Source organism: Bactrocera dorsalis, chromosome 2 (assembly GCF_023373825.1).
Source record: "Bactrocera dorsalis isolate Fly_Bdor chromosome 2, ASM2337382v1, whole genome shotgun sequence".
NCBI lineage: Eukaryota > Metazoa > Arthropoda > Insecta > Diptera > Tephritidae > Bactrocera > Bactrocera dorsalis.
This window is the reverse complement of record NC_064304.1, coordinates 93,692,698-93,715,233: the sequence shown is the minus strand read 5'-3', so window position 1 is coordinate 93,715,233 and position 22,536 is coordinate 93,692,698. Positions and strand designations below refer to the sequence as shown.

At 35.0% G+C, this 22,536-nt stretch overlaps 1 protein-coding gene across 4 annotated transcripts in view; it reads left to right on the top strand.

The window, feature by feature from the left end:
• Nucleotides 1–4,361: 4,361 nt before the first annotated feature.
• Nucleotides 4,362–22,536, top strand: part of LOC105230846 (heparan-sulfate 6-O-sulfotransferase 2) — a 96,910-nt gene continuing 78,735 nt past the window's right edge. The window contains exons 1-3 of one of the 4 annotated variants that reach the window (XM_049448264.1): nt 4,362–4,711; nt 5,081–5,111; nt 8,541–9,740. In XM_049448264.1, coding sequence (XP_049304221.1) covers nt 9,555–9,740 — 186 coding nt within the window. In that variant the 5' untranslated portion in view covers nt 4,362–4,711; nt 5,081–5,111; nt 8,541–9,554. Of the gene's footprint in view, nt 4,712–5,080; nt 5,180–6,833; nt 6,856–8,540; nt 9,741–22,536 lie in introns of those variants that run through there. The other 3 variants (XM_049448266.1, XM_011211839.4, XM_049448265.1) reach the window with 3 other exon arrangements.

The window sequence follows — 22,536 nt, the reverse complement described above, 5'->3', positions numbered from 1 at the left end:
ACAATGCCTTTGATGTCAAAAACCACAATGAGCAACGTTTTCACTTTGGAATCGCTCATTCTTCGCTTTTTAGGCGAGGATCATCAGCGACCTCTTTCCGGCCCTCCTTACGAGTTCAAGATGTTGGAGCATCGCTTTATCGAACTAAATTTCATTTTGTGTTGCCTAAATACTTATCGCACCGCCCTTATATGCGTGTTTATATCAGAATGTTGTAAAGGGGTATTTTTGTTTATTTTTGTATATTGCTGTAAATACCTTATCATAAATTTAAAAGTTTGTATTACATTATTTTTTGAGCTTACTGCGCTCAAGGAGACGGCACGCTAAGAGGTAGAATTAAACACAAAAATATAAATTTTGTAGTTGAATAAAGAATTTAAACATAATTGTTATTAATAATCCTAAGGCAGATTTTGAAAATGAACATGTGGTAAAATTCTGTATTATTTAGTAAAGTCCTTTCATTTCAAAAACGGAAACCAAAAAGATTTACAAAAATTAACGTGAACTTCATAATTTAGGTCATTTCTTCAGATAAAAAAATTGGTTAGATTCGCAACACATGTCAAAAGCAAAAATATGCAAACCCTTCTTGGAAATGACAAACTGATGCATCACTCCAGTATACGAACTGCGCAGATTATCAAAAGCAAAATTGCAAAATGCTGATACGCATAGGCGGGTGTCTTCTATATTACTATTCAAATGTGTGCATGTCTATTCAAATTGAAGGTAGTGCTTTGCATATCCTTTTCCTAAAATAATTCCAAATCCATACATTAGCCACCTGCTACACGTATTAAGTTCAATTGTTGGGCACTCTATTTTGCCAACTAAATTTATACAAGTTCTGATTCTGCTTCACCACTCACCTTTATACATACAGACACATATACATATATGCAACGGAAACTATATATGTATGTACTATATATGTAAGAACGTAAGCTTACATATCGAACCAAGTGAGAGATTGCACCCATTAAACGATTGAATTTGAATAATTTATGCCAACAAGAGGATTTCGGCAAGGCCATAAATCACGGTAAACACGTTAGATGCTCGTAGTATGTGTTCCTAAGGGTTTACCTGATGCAAACGGAAAATCGATGTGTTCGAATCATGACTGCTGAGTTGGCCCTCGTTAAGAATTTTGTGTGAAATCATTTTTTTTATTTTTTGCAACAGTTTGCAACTTGTAAAACAGTGCATATAACGGTAAAATATACAGAATTACGCATTCGTAAGAAAAACAAAAAAGAATTTGATGTAAGCTTAAGTTATTTTATTCGAACTTTGTTATCGTGTTGGTAAGTTTTTACGCTTAAATGCCTTACACAACATTTCGGTTTTATAATTTTGTTCGGTTAGCAGTTGTTTGCAACAACATAAGACAGGCGCCATACGTAAGTGGATACGATACCGATGTAGCGATAACATTAGCATGTAAGACAGCAATGCCAACCGTGCAAGGACATCAAGCTAGACGGAACGATAATACAAGTAGTTTGCTGCAAGATGCGCTTGACTGAGAACGAACTAGTGAAAGTAAAACTATTGTACAACCAGATCTTCCGCATTGAAATTTAACAGCTACGAAAAATACTAGAAGACTATATTGCGCAAAAGACCATAAATATTTCGCAGAACCATTCTCTCGAAATCTCGCAACGTCGACTCATCAGATGTCGTCATCGTCCATGCTTCTGCGCCATATAGCACGATGGGAATAATGAGCGACTTATAGAGTTTGGTTTTTGTTCGTCGAGAGAGGACTTTACTTCTCAATTGCCTCCTCAGTCCGTGGTAGCACCTGTTGGCAAGAGTTATTCTGCGTGGGATTTCGAGGCTGGCATTGTTGTCGGTGTTAATACTGGTTCCAAGATAGACGAATTATGACTGTCAACAGTGACGTGGAAGCCAAGACAGGAGATATTTCGTCTTGTTCTTGTTCACTACCAGACCCATTTGCTTAGCTTCCAGTCTGGAGAAGTAGAATTACTGGCGTGGTCGTTGAGGTCAATGATATCAATATCATCGGCGTACGTAAGCAGCTGTACACTCTTGTAGAAGATTGTACTTGCTCGATTAAACTCTGCAGCTCGAATAATTTTCGTCAGCATTAGCACGATAGGGAGTCGACTTGTCTGAAACCTCGTTTGGTGTCGAACGGCTCGGAGAGGTCCTTATCGAGCTTTTCGTATTGGCCGCTCTTACATGAGTTGTCCAAAGCAGCTTTGAAATCGACGAAGAGGTGATGTGTGTCGATCCTCTTTTTATATATCTGGTCAGTTGTTGATTTTCCAGACCAAAGCCACACTTATAAGGTCCAATCAGTTTATTGACGGTGGAATTTAATCTTTCACACAACACGCTCGCTAGAATCTTATATGCGATGTTGAGGAGACCCACGGTAGATGGCGCAGATTATGGGGTCTCCTTTTTTATGGATTGGGCAGAGCACACTTAAATTCCATGACTTTGTAAATTTGGAATTTCGTACAACATGTTGTATGGAGTAAACTCGGCTGTTTAGTGTTCATATTAGTTGCAACGTAGTAATTTACTTTAGCGATACTATATTGATTCGAAATACAAATATACAAAAGTTTACTAACACATCGACAAACGTGCTTACACATACGCATATGTTTTGATTAGTAAAAATGCAGACCAAAGCTTTATCTTAATACCACTCAATGCTGTGATTCGACATTTGCTCATTTTGGTTTTGTGTATTCAGGTAACTTTTGATTAACTCGAACATTTCTCTTCAACATTCCCCCTTCGAGGAGAACTGAAAGTGACTTACTTTCATTTATTTGTAGTTTATTCAGCTATTTTGACAAAAAAAGTTACATGAAAAGGCGCACAACAATCACGAAGCTAACTATCCCTGTTTGAATTGCACAATAATATTGGTTAAAAGTATTACAGTTAGATACTTTTTGAGTTTGTCAATGACTGCGGTGAAAAGAAAAATTTCCTTAAACCTCAGAATATTAAGAAGCAAAGTTAATGGTTTCTATTTTCAATGTCTTCCCATTTTATTTATATTTATTATATTCACTAAAATAATGAAAAACTTTGAGTTCAACAAAAAAATGTATCATTTCTCATTACAATAATAAATTCGTTTGAAAAAAAGGAACTGGAAACGAAAAAAGCAAGTGCATTTAAGCAATTTCATTAGAATGTATTGTAAAAAGCGCATTAAAAATATATACATACAAACATATGTATTTAATTATTAAACCCCACTCATTCTCACCCATCAGCGGTTTTCGAATAATCAGAGGTTTCCTTTTATGACCAGAAGAAAATTAAAAATATTTCGTCATTAAAATTTACCCAAACTTCTAAGTGGTGATTGTATGTAGGTGTGGGCGTGTGCGGCAGAGGGAATGTTGCGAATTGTAGCGGATAAAGGAAATTATGAAAATGAATTTTCCAAGCCAGTGCAATCAGGTTGCAGTTGAGTGCGTAAAATAATTTTGATTTCAATTCGGATTTATGACTTTTTTATCGTATGCTTATAATCCGTGAATACAAAAGCAAATGGAAAGTTTGCATTGTTTTGCATTCGGCGGAATTTGGGGCATTTCAATACCTCAGGTGCTTGCCAAAAGTTATTAGTTCAGAAATTTCGTGATTTTAATGAGCTCAACGTTTGTTCCTGCTTACAATAATGAAACGCGAAAAAGTTTTGCAAACTAATTTTCAAATTTAAACTTAATATGAATCACATTTGACTCATTATACCGTAGATTTGCTTACTTATGTTGTTTTTTTTTATTGTTTGACATTAGTACGGAAATTCGTGGCGGCAAATCGTTAGTTATTATTATTAGTTATTGTATATTTGCTATTCATTATTATTATTGTTTATTTTTTTAATAAAAAGTTAATACTGTTAAATTTTTACATTTTATTCCTTTTTCTTTTATAAAACTAACATCAATATTATTACTTTTTTATACATTTTCACAAAATTGATTTTTTCTTTTATAAAAATAACTCTAAATTAATTTTAATATTTTTTAAGTTACTTATTTTCATTTAAAAAAATATAATTTTACTAATTTTTCATTAGGAATGGCACGTACTTTCCAATTATATTTCTCTTCTTCTTCTTTATTTATCTCTGCATTTCTATGTATGTATGTGTGTTTGGCTTTGCGCCATAGTAAAGTTGAATATTATATCCGCATTTCTAAACACAATCAATTAAAAATGTGGCAACACTGCAATGCGCAGTTTCACCAACAAGCTGGTGAGTTCGTACTCGCTGAATCGTACGAATAGGCACAAAGCAACGCAGCAAGTTGACGTTTACCTCAGACGAGGCTATTCGCATTTGACAGTTGCTGAAAACATGGTGTGGAATAAACTACAAAATATTTCTGTAGCGGATAATTTACGCGTTGTGTAAAAATCATTGAAATATATAAATAATGAAAAACGGCTTGCTACTGAAATGAAAAATAGCGCTAGTATAAACGATTTTATGTTACCAAAACAAAGAACAGCTAGTGCTTTAAAATCAATCAGTGCTAAATAAAATGTTTCAAGTAATCGCTAAATCGTATGTTTACAAATTTTCTAGTAAAGTGGAAGTCGAAAAGTAGCTGATAAAAAGCTTAAAAGTGTATTGTGCAATAACGAGAAATGTAAATAAAAATGAAAACACAAATGTGTACATAGATCAGTGGTCGGCATTTCATAGCAAAATTTTGCAAACTAACTTCACACGTACGCTTACGCTCTATCGTTCAGTCGTTGTCGAGCCATCAACGAATTAACATCACGCAAGACCATAGCGCAAAACGAAATATGCCCTGCGAGAAATATTTTATGATTCTAAATGCCTTTGATGCCACGCAATGCCTTTATGTTCCAAGCCTTTTAAAGATAATAGGGAATATATCCTCAAAAGACAATTTGTTAATTTTCATTATACTATTAATTAATAATAAAAATTGCTTAATTTTAATTCCAATTTCTCACTGGGCTACTATTTTTTCGTGCTCACCAACACAGTGACAGATCCTCTCATGCCGACCACTGACATAGATAGTGACTGCGGCGCTACTTTGTTTAATGATTAGGTAAATAATATATATTTAGCAAAACAAATACAAAGTACGATTATTATGCACTCCACTCGAATCAGCTGGTACGTACAAAAAGTGTAGGCAACAAAGTTGCATATGTATAGGTAAATAATGGAAAAAGTGGAGGATGAAAATGCATAGGTTGTCGGTCGGGATGCTGCGACTGCGATACAACATTGTGTTTTGTGTTTTATATTTCAAGAATAGGTGTGATGTGTGGGCTTAGCTGATCTGCATGGATTGGCAGATATTCAATAAAGAACATGCAAGTAAAAACTTTTTACTTCAATATGGCTCCTGTCTGCCCCATTCCATTATATTTTGTTCCATGTCTGCTTATTGGGCATCTGTTAGAAAACTATTATTACTTGCCGGCAAAGTATACATATTTATATGTATGCATTTAACAAAATGGTGCATAATTTATAATACATTAATGATGTAGAATGTGTATTTGCATTTGATTTCTGTAATATAGTATACAAAATAAAAACACAATTTAAATACAAAATGATATGTTAGGAAAATATAGAGGTGGGTGTATTAAAAATAAATGTATAATTATGCACATATAGACGTATTTGGGAAAACGCTCTGAAATTTTGCAAACATACATTTCTCTCCAAAAAAATTCTTCATTTATCGGAACTGTCAATGTCGGACCACTTTATCTACTATGTATATCTGCCATACAAAATAAATGATCAAAAACAAGTGCTTATGTATATATGTACATATATAGAAATCTACTTGACACGATATCTTCACAAATTTGGTAGATATAAAGATTCGAAAATAATTATTTATACTCTTTTTAAGGTTTCCTTTTTATTATTGTTCGATAAATCTTTTTAAATTATCTAGAATGAATTCCTTCTTAAAAACGGTCCTACACATTGAATTCACTCGTCCATCTAAGGAAATTTAAATTTATTTCTTTGATAATTCTATTGCTTTAGCGAATGATAATCCTGCAAGCCAACTAATTGACTTATAAGTTAAATTTCAAAGAGAGCTATGAAAGATTTCTGTTTAAATGAAATTCCCTAAAGGCATAATGATGAAACCAGTAGAACCTTCTGCGTATATGAATGTGTAGGTGAGTTTCGGGTAGTCCAAGTGGTGTTCGTGACTACCGTTAAGTCTGCTGGCTTTGTTGAACTAGCTTAGATTCCCTTCGCACAATAGTCGGGTCCACGTAAATCGACAGAATTCTGCCGCTGCAACAACAACTACAGAAACAATTAGCTTAGATTGTGTTCACACACAGAATTTTTGGTTGCTCTTTATCGGCAAATTTTCTTTTTGAATCGCTCACTGCTTTCAAATGGCGACCCGAGCCTGATAATTTGCGTCGAATAATTCATTCCCTTTCATATTACATTATCAAATTGTTCTACCCTTTATGGACATGGTGCACAAACATATTGTTGGTTAGCTCATTTTATCCTTCATAATTATTAAAATATATCTACTATATTATTCATATGTGTACACAAATTTGCATTTTATCAAAGCGATACATTTCTACTACACCACAAGCAGTACGCTCTCTTCGTCGCCCCTCGTCTACAAAAAAAAAGCGGTTTTATGCGACAAAAGTATCCGTGTGTGAACTCAGTCTTAAATAACAGCCACAATAGGCGTTATTTCACGAGCACCTGCTTTGCAACTGCCAGTACCTTCTGGCATAGACCAGAACGCAGGAGATTGACTGAAATATGTGGCATTAAGCAAGGTTTGTATTGCTGCAATCATACGAATTCTTATTGAACATTGTCTATAGACATACATGGGGTAAAGTTAAAAATAGTAGCGAATGCAAATCGTCAAAGTTGTATGGAAGATACCGAGGTAGAAATATCCAGGCACTTTCTCCTCCATTGTCCAGGTAGTGCATACTTTCGGCGAGCCGGAGAGATGGCTGAAAATGATATGAGCAACCTCAACAAATTTGAGATAGGCTCAAAGCGTTTTGTCGTTTTTTGAGGGTCTTTATTAATTTAAGAATTAAGCAGATAATAGGCTGGTGTTTTGAGTTGTCCAAGTGAGATCCCTGTTGGCGCTTGTAACAGGATCGTCCTTCTAACCTTACTTAACAGTCACTGAGCTTATATTAATTCAAGTCAACAACAAATTAAAAATTTTCGACAGAAATTTAATTTATTATAAAATTTATGATATATGTATGTACATATATGTATATATATATATACTAGAGGACCCTCCTACGTTTTACTGTGGCTGATACATAGGTAGTACTACTAATACGATCTATATGATTTCTATTAGTTAGATTATAAGTATTAGTTAAGGAATAATCGCATTTTTGATGAAGCAACAAAAATGAATCAAAAAGCATTTCGTGCGTTAAGAAAGAATTGGTTTTTGGGGTAAAAATACTATTGAATTCGGGCTGTGCATCAGTGAAATCAATCGAGTCCAATCGATTGTCAGCCTGGTGGACTGCATATTAAGAAACGGTTCTCAAGCGTGGAAAGACAAAAAAATCGGCTGGCAAGGTTATGGCATCAGTCTTTTGGGATGCCCGTGGTATATTATTCATCGAATGATAAATGAGCCAGTTTTAATTCATTGCATAGTGTATTTGATTGCAGTTCTATTCTACCATTCCCAATATTTAGCAATTTTATTTTTTTTCAGGAAGGATCAGTTTGAAATTGTACGCATATACATATGTATTCATCGTTCCCGTTTAAATATTGCATTGCTCTGTGCAATGCTTCGAAAAGATTTCTGTATATCTCAAATTTTTTATCAACACTTCAGTTATGCCGCTATTTTTTATGCCAGACCTTTTGCGATTTTAAATTGCCTGTCAAGATATCCCCTCCAATAGGTAGTAGGTATGAAAAAAATGTTATAGCTATCCATAGATGTATTGAATCACCCAATTTATTACTTAAGAACGAACAACTCTGTCCACAATATAAAAACTTGATCCACAGATGTCGCCTTTTACTTTGGCATCGATTTCTTTAATGCACGTTTAATGCACGAATTTTGGATACTGCGATGGTAGCGCCATCTATCGGTCAAACATTCCAAAATTAACATTTGATTAAAAATACAAAAAATAATTTAAAAAACATTTTCCAGTGGACCAAATTGTAAATCTAAACCATTCTCGAATCTCCTTGAACATACACACAAAATTTTATCAAAATCGGTCCATCCGTTTAGGAGCAGTTCAAATGCAAAGAAGATTTATATATATAAAGATATTTAAATATTTGTTTATTCTTTTTTATTAGAATTTATTTAAGTATTTTAACAAGCACAAACAGTTCCCGCTGAATATTGCTGATTAATTTGTATTTACATATGTACATATAGCCTTCTTTTTTAAAAGCAAGTGTTCAGTAACTAACTTTCATCAAACATTTTTGTGTCTTTTTGCAGAATTTGTTGTCTTGCCGTGAAGCACCGTTATCAGCCGCGATTAAATGGTTTTTCCGTTTTTGTTTTGTTCTGCACGGCATTGTTGTTGTGATGCATTGTTGAGGTGAACCGAGAAATTGCCGTGAATAGTAAAAGCAAACGAACAAATAGGTGCAACACGTCCGATGGCACAAATTAGCAACGCTTGAACTGTGCCCGGTTGATGGCTGAAAATACCAAAACATCAATAAACACACAAACATCCACAATCACAGCCATTCACGAAATTTCGCATATCCACGCAAATATCGACGCATAGGTAGGCGCCCAGAGCGTTTATCATGCTGAGCATTTCGCATACAGAATTTAACATCGCCATCAACGGTGCCAACATCGATTACAACGACGGCGGCGCCGACGACGACGGCCTCGTCAGCGTCAGTGGTTGTGCGGCTGGAATAAGCTTAAATCGCATTTGAAAGAGTGGAATTTTCGCGATACAAGTGGCGACGTGACGGCGTGAATGCTTCGTTAGCAACGTATTTCGGAAAGCGTGCTGAGGACTTAATCCCTTTACCCTAACAAACAACGCAAAACCAACCTGCACGCCCGCATTGTTTCCATTCATTCGACGAAAGGAAAACATCCAAATCCGCCCCACTGTTATTGCCGCTATAAGCACAATTCAGTTTTCCATTATACCCATTTAACCTCTTTTTTATTAGAATTTACTGTACCGTTCGTCTCGACTTAAGCGCCGTCATTCGCATTCGCATTTACAGTTTTTCTTAAGGGGATTTGTTAAAGCAGCAGCTATAGCCAAAGCATTCACTTTAAATCAGTCAGCCGCTAGAACGTTACAACCGCATTGTTGAAACTAAAGTGTTGGTTCGTTCGTTCGTCGCTGCTTCGTTCGCGTGATGAAAGAGTGAAGTGAGGCGTTGATGGTGATGCAGACAGCAGCTGGCAGTCGGCATATTCCGTTGGTGTGGTGATAAAAATCGTACGTGTAGTTCGTGTTGCCTATGTCGGAAGATGCCAGTGGATATGCAAAAGAACGTCTCCGTACAAGTTGATAGTGATTTTGCTTTACTTCTGCCTAGCGGTGTTTACGAGATTAAGAAAATGGAACCACGCTCCAAAATACGAACAATTATCCTATTTTGCCTCTTTTTGGCAATTGCTGGTATTATTGGATTCGGTTACTTCTGCCAAGATCAGGTAAGTGATAATTGTACAGGGACAAGTCTTTTTTTACCGTTAAGTGCATTTAACGACTGCTTTTAGTGTATGGATGTGTGTGAAAGTGTTGACAGGAAGTGATTTAAGTGTGTTCCTTTTGGGCGTCGCTGCAAAATAAAATCGCTTCATAAATATACTTATTTATTTATTTTTTTGTATGAAAATTTATATTGAAATAATTTACTTCTTGCGTACTGTGTTTATACTCTGTGCACATGTGTTATTTATGGCTTCTAAATTTTTAAAATTCTTCTGCGAATTAAGTTTTATTTATAATAAAAATAGTAGTGTTTAAAAATTTCTAAATTCATCAGCTGCTCGTTATACCACTTATTCTTTTGTTTTTGCAATTTTTTTATTGATTTTTAAACATACGACTTATTTATATTAATCAGGAAATACTTTTGTAAACTTTATGCAGTTTTTTGAACGAAACTGAAACACAAAATATTCATAAAATTTAAAAAAATGTAGATTTGGAAATTTAACAAAAAAAGTCAGATTTGAAATGTTCAAAATAGTTAGTAATAATAATACATGGAGTATTCCAAAGTAAACAGGACTTTTTAAATGTAGCGCCCCCTGGTGGCGCCATCTATATGTTGACTGGTGCGTTAGAATCTGCTATATTTTTCAATTGTTCAGTGAAAATTTCATGACATATCATCATTGAAAATAATGGAAATGGAATTGAACATCTCCAAAATAACAATTTATTCCATTTTGACCGAACACTTGGGCTTACAAAAGGTGTGTGTATAGTTTGTTCCGCACAAATTGACTGACGACCAAAAATTGCTCAGAATCTGTCTCATCGATTGACGCTTGTTACCGAATGAGCTAAAACACTCATTCGACATGCTTTTGGACCGTGCAAAAGCTGTATTGAAGCAGAAGGAGACTTTATAATTTTTTAATTGCAACTCACAGCCCTTTTCTTCGCGGAGTGTCACTTATGATGGAAATAATGTATAACTTTTAACTTTTGGAGAGAACTGCGGAGAGTGGATCCACCCCAGATACCTGTTTACCTCTTTTTCAGACATCCCCGATAACAAAACCCACCCCTTGGCAGGATGTGGATAACCTCTTCAACAAACTATTCTTAAATGTTTCAGATCCGATAGTTTCATTCTCAAAATCATATTTTCTTTATGGAACATGTCTAGAATTCTTCAGCGCAAGTGGATTAAATAGGTTCCATGATTTTCCTCGAGAAAAATGGCCTATTTTAAATAATTTTTTTATAATATATATAAGTTTGAAATATTTTATGCAAAGATTAATTTTTTACTAAGAAACTTCGGTTATTTCGTTGTTATTTCCGGGGGTTCCTCGGAAATAAATAAGAAAAAAATATGACTGTTTGAAGTCTTGACCCATGTAACTCCTTAAATACGAGTAGTGTTATTTAGAATGCCCGCTTCCAGCTTTCAAAAACTACAGCCAAACCGAAATAAAATTATACCTTTGTGTTTTTTGACACTTGACACTTCAAGGGTTCATATCCCCATCCGATTTCTTTTTAAACCACTAAAAAATAATAGTGATCACTATTATTTCTCTCAGTGTGTTTCGACATGAGAAAACTTTGTATGAAACTACCACTAGTCGGGTTGTGGACCGACATTGCGCTTATTCATATAACATACATAAGTGGCTTGCACAGAAGGAAGCCTTTGTGTTAATCCCATTAAGATTTGCGCTGATTACTCGTAAGAGTATTATCAAGTTTACGGGAGAGCGAGACAGATTATTAAATCAACTCTTCTCGGCATTCTTTACATTTTTTGTTATCTACAAATATACATTTGTATCTCATGTGCCAGTAAATATCACTCACAGCGATTTTTCATTACTTTGCGCACTTGACAATCTAATTTGTATTCACAATTCGCATTAGCACCCCTCGTATACAAAGAAAAAAAAACTCGAAACAAATTTAAAAACGCTTTCTGTATCGTGCAACGTTCCTCGCGCACAAGTCTCTGTGCCCGGCTGCTACATTCATATGTGCAATTCTAAGTACTTTTGTTGTAGCTAATTTTATAATTGTATTTTCATTTTCCATCCTCTGCACCGCCAATAGACATTTTTAGCCAAATAGCTCAGACTCTTTGGCGTTGTGCAGTTTTCATTCAGCGCACAGTAGTCAACAAATAAAAAATTCCCCTCAAAGATCAGTGGAATTTCTATTTGAAAATTTTCCTTGCCTTTTCAAGGTCTCCACGCAGAAACAATGCTACGCTCTGTAAGCTCTTCGCATGGTTTTTCATGCCGCGTTCGGCTCCCAGTCTACGCGCGCTAACTGCCTTTTGGCTTTGGTGCGGGCAATTGCTAATGGTTTTGCTAAATTTGTAAATTTGATTGCCGAGTAGATCATAAAATTAATTGCCAAGTCAGTGGACAAGTTGCAATGTAGCGTGTGAGCAGGAATATGCGAAGTCGTCAAATTAAAATGTGCGTCACGCAGCGCTGCGCGTCGTACTGATTTGCATAAAAAGACAAACGGACGTCTATTTTGAACTGAGAATATACATATGTACATATGTTTTTATGTATGTGCGAATGAATATGCACACAGATTTGCTGCCGCTAATTGAATATTTTCTGTTTTTTTGCTAGTGCGCTCGTAGGCGCGCATGCCAACACGCGCGTGTGTACATTTGTGCTTAGGTAGCCGTGTACATATGCGGACGTCGCTGCTGATTCTTCTGGCTAATTTGCGATTTGATTTATGGCAAATGAAATGTTACAATTAAATAACATAATCCAATTTGAATTATAGTGTGCGCGCGCACAAACATGCGCCGGCAAAGCGCGCCGTCATCATCCTCCCATATATGACCATTGAATATAGTACCTACTTGTATGCATACATGTGTGTGTGCGTGTGTATGCTTGTACTGCTGTATAAATTTTAATTGAGTTGTTCGGTGACAATTGACGCGCGCGCTGTTCCATTTCATCTTTTCCCTGCAACGCGAACGCCCTCAAGCTGCTGTCGTCGCTGTCGTGAAAACGCGGCAGTTTGTCTCGTTGGTCGAATTATGTCATCGCGGCTAGTCGCGCCACACCGTACGCACTGCACTTGGTGTGGTCTGTGTAAAGCGAGTCGGTGTTTTTCAATATGAACAGCATGTAGAAGGCGAGAGACTGTGAGAGCGGGAGCGGAAGCGGGGCGAAAACATAAAATCATATTTGTATCGTCTATTTTTAATTCATTTATTTTTGTATATTTTATGTTCGTTTTAAATGCTGTTGTTGATGTGCTGGTCATCACGATCAACCTTGCAGGTATACATATGTGTATCTGTTTTATGTATGTATGTACATCAAGTATTTTATTTATGTCCATCAACTGCAATCCAGATTTAGCTTCTATTTTGTTTTCAGTTTCCAACATAAATTCAATAAAAGCTAAACTACATACATATATTCATATATACTTAAGTGTTGACGGTTGTAGAAAATTAAAAAAAATAGAAGTTAGTGCTTTCTAGTTTTTTTAAGAGATAAATTGAGTGGAATCGACTTTAAATTTTCTATTGAAAATCTAAACAATTTAAATCATTAAAACATAATTAGAAATAAATTTTTTTAAATTATTGTTAAAGTTAAAGTTCGTTTATGATTTAATTATAATTATAAATTAATAAAAAATACTAATTAATTAAGTTAATTAAGCAATAAATTAAAAAAAATTATAATAATTATGTTACTTTAATTTTTTTTTTAACAATTTATATATAATTATACCATAAATTAAATAAATTAATGAAAAACAATTAACTTAAGTAGTAAGATTAGTTAATTAAGTTGAGATAAGTTTATTAATTACTGCTTAAATTAGTTATTTTTCATTACTTTAATTAATTTATAATTATAAATAATTTGTTAAAAATGTCAAGTAAATTAATTATTAATTAAATAATGAAAAATAATTATTTTATGTAGTAAAATTAGTTAACTAAGTTAAGTTTATTAATTAATATTGAAATTATTTACTTTTAAGTATTTAAGGGGGTATTCTGCTCTAGAAATCAAATTTGGGCAGTTTTTTGAATTTTATTTAAAAAAGAGACAGGTGAAAAAAATGGCGCATCCTGGTGACATTGATCCTGACTCTCCTGGGGGTCTGAAAAAAAATCAAAATAAATTCTTAATCAGTAAGGAAACAATTTTTTTTTGGAAAATGGCGACTGCCTGAAAATAAAAATCATTTTTTACGCTTTTTTTTTGAAATTCCTGAGTTTTTTTTTTAATATTAAAAACAAAGGATTAAGGATTATATAAAGATAAAGGATTATATAAAGAAGGTTCACACAAAATTTCAAGTAAATCGGTTGTATAGAACTTGAGATAATGCCGTGTGGAAAAAAATAGTTTCGAAAAAAACGCGTTTAAAAAAGTGAGTCTACCTACCTAACGGGCTAGGTACTGCGTCACTAAAGTAACTGTAGCTCTTAAAATAATTTTAGTTTTTAAAATTCCCTTATAGGATATGTTCTTAAGGGTCTAAACTTTAAATATATGAAAAAAAAAATCGAATTTTTGAAAATTCTAGAGTAGAATATCCCCTTAAATGAATTTATAATTATAAAGAAATTGTCAAAATATGTTAAGTAACATAATTATTAACAAAAAACTGCCGTTATAAGCTAATACCTTCGTTCTCAAGCCGGTTTGTAATTTTTTGGTAAATAATAATTAAATCACAACTTAAAGACAACTACATTTGTATAATAAAATTTAAAACCACTATCTTTTAATTGAAATATAATCAAATAAAATTAATTGCATTTTTTATAATCAAATAAAATTAATTGTATTTTTTTATAATTAAAAAAGTTAATTGTATGTTTTGTTGAATTGCTATTATTATTAATTTCTTTTTTATTACTATTATTATTATGTTTGATATAACATTTTTTTATTTTTTTTTTTTAAGACAACTTCGAACTTGTTTCTGAGCACTTATTTGTCGCTAATAAATTATCAATTTTGTTTTCAATCCGGTTTTTAATTCGCTCTCCACTCAATGAGTACACACAACACAGAAGATAGTCATTAAAATGCAAATGTGCTCAGACATACTTACCTGGTTGTCGAGCTGCTTCACTTAATTAATATAATAGATTTAAAGTAGCTGTCAGAAGTTTGAGAAACAATCAAATTAAGCAAGTAAGTAAGCAAAGTACCATAAAAATTTAAGTTGAATATTTTCAAGAGTTTAGCGCGGATTTGTTCGCCACCCGCTTACAAGTTCATGTGACGGCTGTTCTTCGCATTGAAATAGAGATTCGACTTTTGTTTGAAAATCCATCTACAAAAAAGATCAAGCTGCTTGTTCGACAGCTATGTGAGAACATATGTTCGCCATGTTTTACATAAGTATGTAAATTTTAAGTATTTTATTCAAACCCTTTACAGATAGCATTGCCTTGAGGAAACCCAAAACAAACATTTCATTCTGACAAATCTCTTATAAGACAATGTGTTTAACATGTGTTGGTAAAACGCTAAGCTGGAAAGGATTCATAGAACATACATATGTATGTGTAGATATAGTGAAGAAGCCTTGTTTGCAGTAGATTTTTGTAGCATAATTATGGGCAAGGCTTAAGATGTATTGTATTTGAATCGCTTGAATTTCAATTTGTCCATTCTTACTTGTTTTTGTGAATAAGCTAATAGTACAAATACCGTGGTCTAACCTTCAAAAGAACCTTCAAAAGACACGTGACCGACAGTTCATAGCTGTTGAATATTTGTTACTTGAGATATAGCACTTTGAATAATGAATGGTTAGAAGGAAAATTCGTAATAATGAAACTTTATTGGTGAAGCGCGTAGCCTAGCAACTATTTCTACATGGTTTCTTTAATGCCATACAAAACAGATGAGTACCACTGGCGCCTATATCGAAAGTAATGTAATTTTTTTCTAGACATTTGACATTTTTCTCTGTTCACAGACCTTAAGAGGATGGTCTTTGCAAAGAAATCGTCTTGACTGAGGCATTTCTTTTAATTTCACACTCAAAACGCTTTCAAAATCGTTTGAATTATGCTGAAGAAAGTAACATTTCAAAGAAAACATACTGTTTTGTTATTATTCTTAAGAAATATTATCAGCACGCTCACTTGCAACATAAAAATAATAAATTTGATTAAAATTTTTATTGCCGTACATTTCCTGCAGAAATTTTATGTGGCGAAACCAGAGAATTTCTAATTGTACTTCCCCATACGCGCATTACACATACCTTCCTCCCCTCGCGCGCATTTACATACATACATACTTACAACTGCACTTAACATCATTACGTTTTCTAAACATACAACACAATTCCTGGACAAAGTCATGCCGCTGTGCCGCCAAACAATTGCCGCTGCATGCGTGAGCTGCAAACCAAATCCCTCGCCGCAATCAACACAACAGCAAAGAGATGTTGTTTAATGGCCATGCAAATAAACACGAAGATTAAATTCAACAAATAATGGAAAATACAGCAACAATAACAACAATGGACGTGTGCAACAGCAAAAAGAGCGAGGGAGGAAGAAGAAAAAATTGAAAGTGTGTCGATAACCTGGCTAATCCTGCCAACACTAGACTGTCTCACTGCTTTGTTTTGCCTCTACATTTACCTGTGTGTGTGTGTTGGCCTGTGGTTTAAAAAGGTTGCCAACTGTCGAAAGTGGCGTGAAACAAAACACATCACAGAATTTAACAATAGAACACATCCATTGCCTCGAATTACCTTTCACACTCGGCAATGCGACAGATCTTATCGAGCGCCGGAGAGAGCAATGCCAGTGCAAATACAAATACCTATGCTACCTATGCGCCTACATACACACACATACATACATATAAGCATTTATAAATATATACATATGTGTGTGTAAATATGTAAATTTGCGAACATTCGTTGTAATGCCATACAAGTGTTAGGTGAAAATTATCACATATGACCACTTACAGCCACGCATATTACTAACATACATATATACATACATACGTATGTATTTGTATATGCACATGTGTGTGTGCGTCTGTCAGCACGTGCGTGCATTGATAAAATGCTAAAACAGCAAACGGCAGGAAACCAACGCGTGACAAAAATTCTTAAATCACACGAATTCAGCTGGAAAATCCGACAACTCGACTCGAGTGGCCTACCCGAAGCATTGGGCCAAAGCAAAGCAAAAATATGTCTATATGTATATGTGTGTGTGTGGATGTAGACAGATATGCGAGTGCCAATGTAAAATGAAAATGTTCAATAACTGTAAGCGTTTTGTGAAAGCACACACACTCATATATGTATGTATATGCATTTGGCAATGAGCAGTTGGCCAACATGTTAATTTGTGTGTTAATTGCCAAAGAGTGCCATTTATGGTGAACAGGAAAATAACTGTATGAATGGCGAGAATGGTAATGGCATTGAACTCACATTGCAAAATGTTTTCAAATGTTTTCCATTCAAAATTACATGCATATGTTTGTATACAGCATATAACTGTAAAAAAAAATAAAATAAAATAGCTAATAGTGAAAAATAATTATTTGTAACGAGACATTGTTACTTCTGAAATGTTGTCCACAATCAGAAAATAACAATGAAAATGGCAAACGAAGTCCCAAATGTCCAATCGTCATGTCATTATAATGAATCCGAATTTTTGTTTAAATTATTATTATTAATTAAAATTGTGACTACAAAGGATTCACCTATCAATGAAAGGAGGAAAATGCGTCGGTGAGCAGTTTTGCAAGCGGTGGAGAGAAAATCTGTAATGAAAACCATTTGTACGGATCTTATGGTCTTATGCCACAGCATAATGGAGTTCGTTACTTTTTCAATTTACAAACATCACACTTCAACCCCGCTTGTAAGCGACGACATTCAACCCACTTGAGTAGAAAATTTTTCAATAAATATAGATATTGGTGTTATGAAGCGTCTTTTGTCACGCATTCGTCGTGCTCGACCACAATACCGTGAAGCAGGGTCCTGGCACCTGTTGCACGATAATGCGCCGTGTCATTGATCGACGCTGGTCACTGATTTTTTGACAAAAAATTCCATATTAACCATTAATCACTCACCATACTCACCTGATCTGGCCCCCTGTGATTTTACCTATTTTGAAAACTTCATTTGCCCATGAAAGGACACTGGTTTTAGGACATTTCAGCTATCCAAACGGCGGCGACCGATATTCTCAAGACCATTCCGAAAAATTACCTTAAACACTCATTTGAAATGCTAATTGACCGGGATAAACGCTGTATCGCAGCACAAGGAAACTACTTTGAATAAAAAAATATAACTTTTCAAAAATATTAATTTTTTGTTGTTTTTTTTAACAGTCCTTTTTCTTTCTGTTTGCTGAATATTGAACGCAGGCCGCAATACGTCGCAAGAACCAAACCATTATTTTGGGTATAATGAACTAACACCTGTCAAAAAAACCAAATCTGAAAAAAAGTATTACCTCATTGATAACTACACGTCTTAAAAATCGCGCTTTATTCATAATAAGCCATTAACAGTTGAAGCACGGAAACTTCTCGGAAAACATTACGTGTTTGCTGCACCGATCAATTTAAGATCAATAGACCACAACGAGATTATGTACATAGCTATATGTAGCAAAACTCATTTCGTTGAAAATATTTTTGAAGTGTTGCCACCTATTTGTATATTTTTACTCAGTCATATTAATCAAGTTGATGACATGTTTACCATGATTTAATTATGTACTGTTGTTTTTGGACTATCGACATAAATTTAATAATTGAATCATGATGCTAACATATTCAGAAAGTAAGAAAGAGCGAGAGGAATTTGGTGCAGATTTAAAAACCGATGAAGGATTTCTTACAGGACGCTGTAGGCTGCACAAACATCTGCTCAGGATAGGAATGAGTTCTGAAGAAACGTCTCGCTTTTTTTAAGTAAAGCGCGAGACACATGGTGACTAGGAGGAAACTTGCGTATCTAGGACTTATGCAGCTGAAGCGAAATCAAGTAAAAACCATCAACCCCTGAAGAATTCCAGATTCTCTCTAGATGAAGTAATATGAATAGAGTTAGATGGCACAATGGACCAATGGTCACAGTACACATCCGCCTACAACAGAAATAATTTGAAACATACTTTGGAGACTTTGAACGAATTTATCCGCAAACGTTAATGCATTGAAAAGTAAAGCCACAAACGAATTGAGGTCAGTTTTCTCAATTTTACAATGCGATTTGAGATTGCAGATTTCCTTAATTCCTCAGTTTTCTCTTTGATCAGCCTTCTCGCAGATCAGTCGTCTCTTTGAAAAATAAAAATAGATTTTTTGGAAGCATCTTGTAACTTTTACTACCGATTGCAGGAGAAAAATATAATAATTTCAATTACAATGACAATGACAGTGACAATTTATAGTTGTTATAGAGCGTAAGGAGCAGGCTGGTTTCAGACCCCATTGCTCATGTGTCGATCACATCAATACTTTACGAGTGATTGTAGAGCAGTCGGTAGAGTGGCGAACTCCTCTCTACCTTTGCTTTATCGATTTTGAAAAAGCGTTCGACACGCTCAAACATGATGCGATTTGGAGAGCCCTAATGTGCAAAGGAGTTCCGGAAAAATTAATTAACCTAATAAAACAGCTGTACTCAGGAGCTAGTTGTCGAGTAAGGTGTGGAAATATTTTAAGTAGCGGCATCCAAGTTAGGACTGGTGTCAGGCAGGGGTGCGTGCTATCACCCCTTTTATTCAATTTGGTATTGGATTTGGTGATGCGACAAGCGTGTGCGACTAATAGAGGAATATCTTGGGGTTTAAGCGGTAGCCTTGAAGATTTGGACTATGCGGATGATATATGTGTGTTGTCGCATAAATATTCGCACATTTCCGTGAAATTTGAAGCTGTCAGTGATCTCGCCGCACAAACTGGACTACTTAAAATTAATATAGCGAAGACAAAATTCATGCGCATCAACACAACCGAAGCGCCAAACCTACAGATCGCAGGAACATGCCTCGAAGAAGTCGACGAGTTTTGCTATTTGGGTAGTATCATATCTAAAAACGGAGGATCAGCAGCCGATATACGAAACCATATATCCAAAGGTCGCGCTGCTTTCGGGATGTTGGATAAAGTCTGGAGATCCACACATATATCCATACGTACGAAGCTAAAAATATTCGACTCAAGCGTGAAATCCGTTACATTATGTGGCTGCGAGACGTGGAATATTGCAGCGAATGGTTTACAACTGCTGCAATCCTTTTTTAATCGATGTCTTTGAAAAATTTTGCGGATATTCTGGCCTAACGTTATTAGCAATACTAACCTCTGGACCGTAACCAAACAGCTACCGGTCCACATCGAAATTCGACGTCGTAAATGGAAATGGATCGGCCACACTTTGCGTAAACCTCACGACGACATTAGCAGAACAGCGCTAGATTGGAATCCGCAAGGAAGCCGAAGGCGTGGAAGACCAGCCAACACCTGGAGACGGGAAGTCGAAGCAGAAGCACAGAGAAGTGGTTATTCTTGGAGCGAAATTAAATTTATAGCTGTAAATAAAATGAATTATAATTTGTTTATTGAGGCCCTATGTTCCACCTAGGAACTACGGGAAAATATATATATATATATAGAGCAATTAAAACTTTGACCAGCATGCGACAGGCCTTAAGCATCTTCATTTAAGTCAAACATATAGTGTTATGAAGGACTTTCGCAGTATTAGCCTAGGGTTGAGTTTCGGGAAAGCTGCTACGAATTTCTCTGGCTTCCCCGCTTTGTACCTACCCTAATGTACCCAAATACCAGCAATATTACTAAATAATTTATCAGCTTGTTTATTTTTCTTCTTTCCCTTTTTGTTGTTTTTATTTTTTGAATAATCATGTGGCAACTCAAGCGGACTGCAAAACAATGAGCAGATATGCCAGCAAAAACTGCATTCCACCCGCACATTTGCTTGGCGCATGATTCCGTTTTAATGCCTAACATTTTGCCATTCACACACACATATATACCTACATATCGGCCACATGTAACCATGTTGCAAATGCATATATATGGAAATATCGCAACCAAAATTTTCCTCATCTGCAATCCCTTACCCCCCTTAAATGTAAATTTTACATCGATTTGCTATGTGTCAGCCGTTATTTACCCAGCTATTTACATACACATATACATGTACATAGTTATATACATACATGCATATGTATAAGTGCTCGCCGACATCAACGTCACACCGCAGTAGTAAGAAAACAGCATTTTAGAAATTTGCAAATTTTTTACTTCCAACTGGCTCGCTTGGCAGCGTTTTTATGTGGATTTTGGCAACAGTTAAGGATTCAACCGCAATTGCTTGCGCCTCACTCACACGCGGCATAGTTGGACGTTATGCACTGCGTGGTCGTATGTCGCATTGTATGTGTGTGTTTTCGATAAACTAACCGTCTGGAAAATTACGAAAAATTGGAAGGTAGCTAGTAAATAAACAAAGAAAAATAATAAATAATCAAAAACAACAACAAGAAAGTCACGCGCGTCACATGATTCTCCTTGTTGTACAATCTGTCGATTAAATGTTTTGGATTTATTTGTTTCTTCTCGAAAGGTGCCAGAAAAATATAGTATGATGACTCAATTATTGAATCAGCAGTGCTACAACGGTTCTTCACTTTATACGCTTTTGGGTGTTTTTCTAAGGTACTATATGGCAAATTCGAACCAAGCTAGCATTGATCCATCAATATAACTTCTTTTATGGGCTCAAGATACCTAAGCTCGCGCTGCATTCCTCGTTTTTCAATCAACTGCTTTTACCCAAGTTTTCCAATATCCATGTAGACAGTTCCAGATTTCATTTGATGACAAAGAGTCCGAGTTAGTATGCGATTATTTAGAATGATTTCTTGTGTCAGGAGTGCACTTGGATCTGATGACATGGTTTACCCGGAGGTGAACCTAATCCCAGCATAATAAATTTTCTTTGCCTAAAAATTCACAGATTGTCCGCAGTCTATTTGTTTTAAAAATATAATATATGTGTATATGTATATCCATATCTCAAATAAAAATTCAATTGAAGCGAAGATACGGTTTTTGATGAACATTTTATTATGGCGCCATCTAGTGAGGAACATTTTTCAACCGCCAGCTCTTTTCCTTGGCATTAATTAAACTCGGAAACAGCTATGTGGGCTCAAGTATAAGTATGCCTTTCTTGCGAGAGGAAGTATTGATAACTTAAGCTTAAAGATCAAACATTATCGGTTCTGAGTACTCAGCAACAGTAATAAGTACGTAGTCTTCTTAAATGCGTCAGCGACATCTAGTGAAGAACATTATTTAGTGCTTGAAGCGCATTGTAAATCAACCAATTGAATTAGGGAGGTACATAAATCTTTCGAGAACACCCTCACATGTCCCGAAAGTTAGAGTAGACTTATTAAAAAGCAAAAAATTATGCTAAAAATCATAAGAACGATGATTATTAAGCTATGAGGATATTAATGCTACGACAAACTCTAGGTCTCTAGTAGTTATTTGGATTATATGGATATCCTGAGATTTTACAGGCTTAATTTAAGGGGTTACATGTGTTTACGAGTTCCAAAAAATCGATTTTCTTTTATTGTCGTATTAAATTTTACAACATCTCAAGAATATTGTCCTAAATTTTCAAGTTGTTCCGAGTAATTGTTTCGGAGATACAGTCTTGAGAACTTGT